The 10734-nt window shown below is 50.0% G+C and overlaps 1 protein-coding gene across 1 annotated transcript in view; it reads right to left on the reverse strand.

The window, feature by feature from the left end:
• The window catches only part of nle1 (notchless homolog 1 (Drosophila)), a 46021-nt gene that overhangs the window by 10047 nt on the left and 25240 nt on the right, over window positions 1-10734 (reverse strand). The window contains 6 exon segments of the mRNA XM_072469869.1: window positions 1052-1098; window positions 4348-4483; window positions 7136-7328; window positions 9754-9851; window positions 10556-10587; window positions 10590-10631. Of these exon segments, the coding sequence (XP_072325970.1) occupies window positions 1052-1098; window positions 4348-4483; window positions 7136-7328; window positions 9754-9851; window positions 10556-10587; window positions 10590-10631 (548 nt within the window).

Genomic DNA, 10734 nt, shown 5'->3' on the forward strand with positions numbered 1-10734 from the left:
CGCACCATCGCCATGTTGGTGGCCTAATAATACCCACAGAGGTTAGGCAGCGCCAACCCCCACCCCCCTCCCCCCATCCCTGCACCGCTCCAGGAACACCCTTCTCCCCCTCGGGGTCTTCTGCGCCCACAAACCTTATAACGCTCCTGTTAACCCGCCTGAAGGCGGTCCTAGGGATCAGGATGGGGAGGCATTGGTCCAGGAACAAAAACCTCGGGAGCACCGTCATTTTAACTGACTGCACTCTGCCCGCCAGGGAGAGTGGCAGCACGTCCCACCTCTTAAACTCCTCCTCCATCTGCTCCACCAGCCTCGTGAAGTTAAGCTTATGTAAGGCCACCCAGCTCCTAGCCACCTGGACCCCCAGGTACCTGAAACTCCTCTCCGCCCTTTTTAGCGGGAGCTCACCAATCCCCCCTCTCCTGGTCCCCCGGGTGCACTACGAACAACTCGCTCTTCCCCATATTAAGCTTGTACCCAGAGAAACCTCCAAACTCCCTAAGGATCCTCATCACCTCCGGCATTCCCCCCCACCGGGTCCGCCACATATAGCAGCAAATCATCCGCATAGAGCGACACCCGATGCTCCTCCCCACCCCGCACCAGCCCCCTCCAGTTCCTCGATTCCCTCAACGCCATGGCCAGGGGTTCAATCGCCAGCGCAAAGAGCAGGGGGGGGACAGGGGACACCCCTGCCTCGTCCCCCGGTGTACTGTCAAAACTATTGATCGACTCCACGTCCGCCACCCTTGTAAGCAGCCAGCCCCAGGTCATTACCACCCGCTATGTAAAGTATGTGCACTGATGGGGATGGTGGAGAGCAGAAGCCCCACTACAGATGCCTGGGAAACATCAGGGTACATTCCCTTTAAGCCCGCACCTGTGCTTCTGACCTCCCGGCCAATTACCAACCTACGTCACGAGGTTGCCTCCAATCCCTTTCAATTTTGCCGAGAACCTCTTGCGCTTAACCTTATCAAATGTAAATTAAACGTCAGGCCACCTACAGCAGGTCTTGGCAATCAATAGCTTTGAACTTGTGCTCCCTTACCCTGGTTTGCTCATATCTCTGCAAAGCTTTTTGCTTCAGCTCCTCCACTGCAAAATAAACCATTAGAAGAAAATGAGAAGGGGGGAGTCCAGCAGTTTCATCAATAGACCTTTTACCAGGCTGCCAGCCACACACTGAGCAACACGCAGCTCCTCGAATTAATTGAAATACATGTTAACTGTGCTAACACGCAAGGAACAGACCTTTATTTGCACTGTTTCCCAGTTCCCTGCGTGACGTGACAAAGCTGGGCTATATTTAGAACATGCTGTGAAGCGGGGGAGGGGGAAAGAGATGCCTGCTTCTTATATACGTCAATGGTGGTTCAGCAACAACAATTTGCATTCATCTGGATCCCAAGGCACTTCACGGGCGTGTTACCAAACAGAATCTGACACGGGGTCACACAAGGAGTAAGGACCAAAATCCCACAGGTTTTAAGGGGAGGAGGGCAGGGGGAGAGGTCCAGGGAGGGAATTTCAGAGTTCAGAGCTTGGGTAGCCGAAACACGGACACCGATGGTGGAGCAATGAAAAGTGCAGGAGCGCGGAGACCTCAGACGGCCGGGCAGCCAGACAAGGCTGCAGAGGTCAGGACAGGCGAGGGCCACGGCAGGATTTGAACACGAGACATTGCAAAGCCAAGGTGATGCCGGACCAGCAGTCAGTGTGGGCCCGCAAGCTCACGGGTGATGCGTGGACAGAAGCAAAAAGCGCGGACGAGCTCACATTTATGGAGGGAGTAAGGTGGGAGCCCAGCCAGGAGAGCATTCACCCTGCTCAGTCAGAACCATTCACCAGACAGCTCGAGCTTCTCCATGGGTCTGATACCTGGGATAAGGGAGTCAGATTTAGCAGGCAGCCCAGATGTCCCTCGATCAACACGGATGTAGGGGCACCGGACAAGGTGGATTAGCAATTTACACGGACAACATCAGAACTGAGAGTGTGTAACAATGTTCAGCACCATTCGCAATCCCTCAGATACTGATGTAACCCATGTCCAAATGCAGCAAACGTGGACAATATCTAGGCTTGGGCTGACAAGTGGCAAATTACACTTGTGCCACGCAAGTGCCAGGTAGTGACCATCTCCAATAAGAGAGATCGAGCAATCGCCCCCTCGACATTCAATGGCATTACCATCACTGAATTCCCCACGATCAACATCCTGAGGGTTCCACTGACCAGATTTGAACTGGACTAGCCATATAAATACTGTGGTTACAAGAGCAGATCAGTGGATGGGAATCCTGCGGAGAGTAACTCACCTCCTGACTCCTCCATTTACACCATCTACAAGTGATGGACGCTCCACTTGCCCAGATGAGTGCAGCTCCAACAACATTCAAGACAATTCTCCCAACTTTCATAGAATTTACAGTGCAGAAGGAGGCCATTCGGCCCATCGGGTCTGCACCGGCCCTTGGAAAGAGCACCCGACCCAAGCCCACACTTCCACCCTATCCCCGTAACCCAGTCACCCCACTTAGCCTTTTTTGGGGGGGGGGGGACATTGAAGGCAATTTAGCGCGGCCAATCCATCTGACCCGCACATCTTTGGACTGTGGGAGGAAACCGGAGCACCCGGGGGAAACCCACGCACACACGGGGAGAACGTGCAGACGCACAGACAGTGACCCAAGCCGGGAATCGAACCTGGGACCCAGGAGTTGTGAAGCAACTGTGCTAACCACTGTGCTACCGTGCTGCCCCCAGATGTTAGTAAGGAGGGTCAACAGGGCTGGGTCGATGCCGGGTGATCCGGTTTAATTCCTTTTTTGTGTTTTCGTAACGGTTGAATACAACGAAGTGGCTTGCTAGGCCATTTCAGAGGGTATTGAGTCAACTACATTGCTGTGGGTCTGCAGTCACAGGTAGGCCAGACCAGGTAAGGATGGCAGATTTCCTTCCCGCTTAGACATTAGTGAACCAGATGGGTTTTTCCAACATTGGTAAAGACAATATCCAAAGCAACTTGGGGATTCGGGTGCATAGATCGTTAAAATACCTCAAACGAGCGCAGAAAATAATGAAAAAGGCTCATGGAATGCTCGCCTTTATATCTCGAGGACTGGAGTGTAAAGATGCAAAATGTAGACTGCAGCTATACAAAACGCACGTTAGACCCCACTTGGGAGTCACTGTGAGCAGTTCTGGGCACTGCACCTTGGGAAGGATACTTTGGCCTTGGAGGGAGTGTAATGTCGGTTTACAATAATGATACCTGGATGACAGGGGTTAAGTTATGAGGAGAGATTACACAAATTTGGCCTGTTTTTGCAAGAATTTAGAAGGTTAAGGGGCGATTGATCGAAGTATTTCAGATATTAACAGGGAAAGACAAGGTAGATAAAGATAAACTATTTCCACTGGTTGGAGATTCTAAACCTAGGGGGCACAGTCGATAAATTAGGGTTCAAATGCTCAGGAGAGATGTTCAGAAGAACCTCTTCACTCAAAGAGTGGTAGAGGTTTGGAACTAACAGCAGCTGAAGTTAGAACATTTGTGAATTTCAAATCTGCAATAGCTAGATTTTTGCAAAATCTAAGGGCTATGGGCCAAAGGCAGGTATATAGAGTTAGGCCATAGATGAGCCATGATCTCAGGCCACAGATCAGCCATGGTCTCATTGAATGGTGGAACAGGCTCGAGGGGCTGATTGGCGTACTCCTGTTCCTGACATGCTCAGGTGGTTGTAGGTTCCGGTCTTGACCATCTAAGTTAGGTCGTACTAAATTTCGAGAAACTTTTATTTCTCTACATTTTAAATCCCAAGCAGTCATTTTACTGTTCACGTTGGGAGTTCAAGGTCCAGATGGGAATTCTGAAGAGCACTTTGGATTACTCAACCTAGCAACCAAGCACATTTAGAAGGCAGTTTTAACTTTGTAAATCTGAGGCCCCCCCCCCCCCCCCCAGGTCGCCGACTGATCAGCTTGTCCTTTAACGTCTTAGAGAGATGAGGACGTGTGGACATAAAACAAAATGAAATGAAATGAAAATCGCTTATTGTCACAAGTAGGCTTCAAATGAAGTTACTGTGAAAATCCCCTAGTCGCCACATTCCGGCGCCTGTTCGGGGAGGCTGGTACGGGAATTGAACCGTGCTGCTGGCCTGCCTTGGTCTGCTTTAAAAGCCAGCCATTTAGCCCAGTGTGCTAAACCAGCCCCTAAATCCCTCCATTGTGGAATGGTCGGGAGTGAGCAAAAGGAGGAGCTTACATTTTGGGATAAATCTGAAGGCAAAAATTGGTCGAGGAAACATGGGAAGGAAAGGCTGCGCGTTTACCCACAAGAATCATTCCTGTCCCGGGGAACGGTTGTGGCTTCAGCTGGTTCGAAAGCCCCAGTCCGCAGAACGTAGTCCGTGCTGAGTGCCATTGTATTTACCCAGTGAGCGTGACCCTGGAGTGTTCTACACATGACTCCCTGAAAATAGACCATACAAACAGTTACCAAACTGGCCTCAGTATGTTTCACATGGAAACAAAAACAGAATAATAATTACCAAGACCTTAATATACAGTGCAGAACATTTGCGTGTAATCTACAATACACTATGTACATAAACACAGTCTGTACACAAACCTTTTTCTTTAAACCATTTCAACACACAACACTGACCCGCAAATCCAAAACTGGCAACCCACACAAAGATGGGGCGTTTTGAGAGCGTTTTGAATGGCAGTAAAAGAGCCCAGGTTGTTGCCAATGGCAATGTATCGATGTACGTTCACCTCAAGAGTAAACACGCTCGGGGCAGCGTGGTGGCACGGTGGTTGGCGTTGCTGCCTCGCGGTGCCGAGGTCGCGGGTTCGGTCCCGGCTCTGGGACGCTGTCCATGTGGAATTTGCACGTTCGCCCCCACAACCCAAAAAAAACAAAAAGATGTGTTGGGTGGGTGGATTGGCCATGCTGGATTGCCCCTTAATTGGAGAAAATGAATTGGGTACACTGAATTTATATTTAAAAAAAGAGTGAACGCACTCGCCATCAACACACTGACCTAATAAAGGCCTATTGACAGGGTGGACACTGTAGCATAGAACATAACAGCGCAGTCCAGGCCCTTCGGGCCTCGATGTTGCACTGACCTGTGAAACCACTCTAAAGCCCATCTACACTATTCCCTTATCGTCCATATGTCTACCCAGTGACCATTTGAATGCCCCTAGTGTTGGCGAGTCCACTACTGTTGCAGGCAGGGCATTCCACACCCTTACTACTCTCCGAGTAAAGAACCTACCTCTGACATCTGTCCTATATCTATCTCCCCTCAATTTAAAGCTATGTCCCCTCGTGCTAGACATCACCATCCGAGGAAAAAGGCTCTCACTGTCCACCCTATCCAATCCTCGGATCATCTTGTATGCCTCAATTAAGTCACCTCTTAACCTTCTTCTCTCTAACGAAAACAGCCTCAAGTCCCTCAGCCTTCCCTCATGAGATCTTCCCTCCATACCAGGCAACATCTTGGTAAATCTCCTCTGCACCCTTTCCAATGCTTCCACATCCTTCCTATAATGCGGTGACCAGAACTGTACGCAATACTCCAAATGCAGCCGCACCAGAGTTTTGTACAGCTGCAACATGACCTCATGGCTCCGAAACTCAATCCCTCTACCAATAAAAGCCAACATACCATACGCCTTCTTAACAACCCTCTCAACCTGGGAGAAACAATTACATTTGCCTCAAAGTTCCACATTCTCACAGCAAAGCTGAGGAATATTGATAAAAGACAGTAACCAGAAAATGCTTTATCCAGAGAGCTGTGAGAATGTGGAACTTTTGAGGCAAATGTAATTTTTTCTTTCTGGGACGTAGGCGTCACTGGGCAAGTCCAGCATTTGTTACCCATCCCTATTTGAACTGGAGTGTCTTGCTCGGCCATTTCAGAGGGGCAGAGTCAGCCACATTGCGGTGGGTCTGGAGTCACACGTAGGCCAGACCGGGTAAGGGTGGCAGATTCCCTTCCCGAACGGACATTAGTGAACCCGAGGAGTTTTTAACCACGACCGAGACTAGCTTTCAACTCCAGATTTATTAATTGGATTTAACTTCCACCAGCTCCCCTGGTGGAGTTTGAACTCATGAAGGCTGGGGGTCTGGATTACCAGTCCAGTGACAGTGCAGCGATGCCACCCTCTTCCCCAATCATAAATGCATTTCAGGAGAAAGTAGAGAAATGCATGAAGGGGAGAGGGATAGGATATGCTGATAGGGTGAGATGAAGTAGGGTGGGAGGAGACTTGTGTGGGGCATGAACACCCAGCATGGAGCAGCTGGGCTGAATAGCCTGGTTCTGTGCTGTAACTAATTCCATGTAAAAACCGAGTGCCAGACAATAGGGTCCCAGTATTTCCTCTCACTTTCCTTGAAATGTTGAATTTCATACATTAAAATGGACACCCACTTTAAAAAGTCTGATTCCGTCACTTCCAGTGGCTTCCTGCTACACCTCATTACTGGACAAGATGATGCCGTGGGCTCCCAATGCCTCCGGTCGATAGCGTGTTCCCATACTGAGCTCGGGAAATCGTACATTGCATCGACAGCCGCATGAGCGGCTACACAGGAACGCACGTCATCCCTCCGTCCTCCTAACTCCTCTCCACCCACCCCTGCCTTCCCAACACCGAAAAGACCACATTCTTCTTCCCTTCCCCCTCCCCGAACGGGCCTTCTTACGCTCAGAATTGCCACATCCCAGGGCAGCACGGTAGCATTGTGGATAGCACAATTGCTTCACAGCGCCAGGGTCCCAGGTTCGATTCCGGCTTGGGTCACTGTCTGTGCGGAGTCTGCACATCCTCCCCGTGTGTGCGTGGGTTTCCTCCGGGTGCTCCGGTTTTCCTCCCCACAGTCCAAAGATGTGCAGGTTAGGTGGATTGGCCATGATAAATTGCCCTTAGTGTCCAAAATTGTCCTTCGTGTTGGGTGGGGTTACTGGGTTATGGGGATAGGGTGGAGGTGTGGACCATGGGTAGGGTTCTCTTTCCAAGAGCCGGTGCAGACTCGATGGGCTGAATGGCCTCCTTCTGCACTGTAAATTCTATGAAAAAAGTGAACCCAACTCACGTCTTGGGCCCTCCACACTTTTATGGTCCTGTCCTGCGATGAGGAATAGATGAGGCCGTCACCACCCCATTTCACACAGGTTACCGATTGCATGTGCCCCGTCAGGATTTTATCGCAACGCCCCAGCACCGTGTCCCATATCCGGATGCTGCCGTCCTTGGAGGCGCTGGCCAGGTAACGGCACTGCGGATTTCTGGACATGCAGGAGGAAAGACAGCACTTGTTTAAAGAACCAAACACAGTGGCTTTATCAGACCACTCCCCATTCTGAGGACCAATCATCTCTGCCCTAAGCGCAGAATTGAGACATTTTAGTCAATGTGTGGTAAGAATAGAATACAAGATGTGGGATAGGATCGTATCCCACTTTGAATGCTAAAAAAAAATAATCAGGCCAGGGACAGAAGTCAGTGACGGCCACACCATAAGCACCTCTCCTCAGGGGCTGCTCTGTATCCTCCATCAGCTCCACCCACCTTCCGCTCCCTCTGTATCACTGACCCACGATAGCAGATGGAAGACAAGGAATCTCTTCCCGTACTACTACTGGGCGGCGAATGTGGAGAAAGTGCGGAGCTGGGTCAGAGGGGTGGATTCTCAGTGGGTCAGAATGGAGGAGAGTTTGTGCAGGGGGTCAGGGCTGAAGGCACTTGCAACAGCGCCGCTCCCGATAGCTCCGGGGAAATATTCAGGGAGTCCGGTAATAATAGCTTCATTGACAATCTGGAGGCAGTTTCGCCAACACTTCGGGTTGGGTTTAGGGTCAAGGGAAATGTCGATTCGGGGGAACCCCAGATTTGAGCCAGGGATGTGGGATGGAAGTTTTCGGAAATGGGAAGAGAAGGGGATTAAAACGCTGTATGGGCTAGAGCAGGGAGAAGGGTCTAGGTACATGCAGGTTCGGGATTTTGCCAGGAAGGAGATACAGAGCTTTTTGGGGGGGGGGGGGGAGAATCACGTGAGTACTGGAAGGAGATGTTTTTGGGTAATTTCCAAGGTGGTGCGTGTGAAACTGGACCCGGGTCCCCAGGAGGCCATATTCGGGGGTGTCGGACCAGCCAGGTTGGAAACGGGTGCGGAGGCAGATGTTGTAGCCTTCGCCTCGTTGATCGCCCGAAAGGCGGATCCTGCTGGGATGGAGAGCAGCCTCTCCACCCAGTGCCCTGGCGTGGCGGGGGGACCTGTTGGAATACTTGACACTTGAGAAGGTTAAGTTCGAACTGAGGGGAACCTCGGAGGGGTTCTACAATTCATGGGCATTATTTATTATGCACTTTCAAGAACTGGATAACATCGAACATTAGTTGGGGGGGGTGCGGGGGCGGGGGGGGGGGCTGTGTAGATTAAGGGTGACTCCGGGTAATCCCTGATTCCTTTTGTGTCATTTGTTTATGTAAACATGCGGGCTGAGGTTTGGGAGTTGGTGGGTGGTTGGGATCGTTGTTATTATGGGATTGACATATCTTGCTGATTATTGTTGATGGATGTAAATGCGGGAGAAAATGTGAAAAAGGAGCATAAAAATATTTATTTAAAAAAAAGGAATCTCTTCCAAATCTCTGCTTCAATGTCATGTGAATATCACTGTTAAGGTCAAGAGAAATGTGACATGGTGACTCATTGTCTTTGAGCACATATAGGGAGGCCCCTTGAAGGAGACTATAAATAAGGGGCTGGCTGGGACACTGGGCTGTGTGGGAAGAGAGCTGCGAGAACGAACAAGTCGGTAAACACTCTCGATAAAGAAAAGCTCTTGTGCCACGGTTTTTAATTTTAAATTTAATAATCTTTATTATTGTCACAAGTAGGCTTACATTAACACGGCAATGAAGTTACTGTGAAAATCTCCCAGTCGCCACATTCCGGCGCCTGTTCGGGTACACGGAGGGAGAATTCAGAATGTCCAATTCACCTGACAAGCGCGTCTTTCGGGGCTTGTGGGAGGAAACCGGAGCACCCGGAGGAGACCCACGCAGACACGGGGACAACGTGCAGACTTCGCACAGACAGTGACCCGAGCCGGGAATCGACCCTGGGACCCTGAGCTGTGAAGCAACAGTGCTAACCACTGTGCTATCGTGCCCGTCCAGCTTCAGCTTCAAGAATCAGGTTGAGGGCGGCATTTGGCGCAGCGGTTAGCACTGGGACTATGCCACTGAGGACTCTGGTTCGAATCCCGGCTCTGGGTCCCTGTCCGTGTGGAGTTTGCACTTTCTCCCTGTGTGTTTGTGGGTTTCCTCCGGGTGCTCCGGTTTCCCCCCACAACGCAAAGATGTGCAGGGTAGGTGGATTGGCCACGCTAAATTGCCCCCTTAATTGGAAAAAAATAATTGGGTACTTTAAATTTATTTTAAAAAACAATCTGCTTGGATCCTATTAGCATCAGTAATCCAGCCACAGGTCGTACTCTCAACGGAGCCAAAAACCTACAGGGGCTCGAGCACAATAGTCTATGCTGATTCTCCGGTGCAGCACTAAGGGAGTGTTGCTGATCCTCAGTGTTAAACACCGCCTGGAGAAGATGCACTAGTCCCGCTGGTTACTAAAATTAAAACTGTTGCCAACAGGCAGACTCCACTTGTTTGCCGGCCTCAAGGTTTTATGAATTATCCACTTACACATGTAGCGGCTCCCAGCAGAGATACGTGATCCACTTTGAGTGCCCGGTCAGAACCTTTCCCATTTGCTGGCCTGTGCTGGGGTCCCATAGGAATATCTGAAATTAAACAGGCAACGTACAACTTTACCCAGAGACAGAAGAAAAAGGAGCAAGCGCTTGGCGACTCGGCCACAGAAAAACATCCTTCTGTAAATCTCTCCCCAGGCTCCAGCTTGTATACTCGGGCCACGCGTGTTGTCAACACGTGTTGTCGCTTTACTGAGACAGGCAGGGTGTTCAGGAGAAATGTAAACGGTTGGGCGGCACGGTAGCTAGCACTGTTGCTTCATAGCGCCAGGGTCCCGGGTTCGATTCCCGGCTTGGGTCACTATCTGTGCGGAGTCTGCACTTTCTCCCCGTGTGTTTGTGGGTTTCCTCCGGGTGCTCCGTTTCCTTCCACAAGTCCCGAAAGATGTGTTGTTAGGTAATTTGGACATTCTGAATTCTCCCTCTGTACCCGAACAGGCGCCGAATGTGGCGACTAGGGGATTTTCACAGTAGCTTCATTGCAGTCTTAATATAAGCCTACTTGTGACAATAATAAAGATTATTATTATATTAATGGCAATATGTTAAGACGTGCAACATTGAAAAGAAAGCTATTTCGACAGCATTTTCTCCCCTTTCCTTTGCTAGGAGTGGCAAACGGCAGTTCGAAAGTAAAAAGTTAACCAATGACCAGAAAACAAGTACTGACACGCTTGATAAATACAGCCAACTCTTGAAGGAGAGTTTTTTGTTTTGTTTTGAAGATTAAATACCTGGTTATTCTTGCACCCGGAAGCCAGTTTTTCCCATCTGCAGACCAGGCGATGCTCAACACCCAGTGCCTGTGACCTGAGGAAAATAAATTGCAACCCTTTTCAGACACATTAACTCCCGGCCAGTCTGCAGGCTTTCAATTATTAACGAAACGCGCATTACTCAAATGGGAAATTAT

The sequence above is a fragment of the Scyliorhinus torazame genome, chromosome 12 (assembly GCF_047496885.1).
Source record: "Scyliorhinus torazame isolate Kashiwa2021f chromosome 12, sScyTor2.1, whole genome shotgun sequence".
In the NCBI taxonomy this organism is placed as follows: domain Eukaryota; kingdom Metazoa; phylum Chordata; class Chondrichthyes; order Carcharhiniformes; family Scyliorhinidae; genus Scyliorhinus; species Scyliorhinus torazame.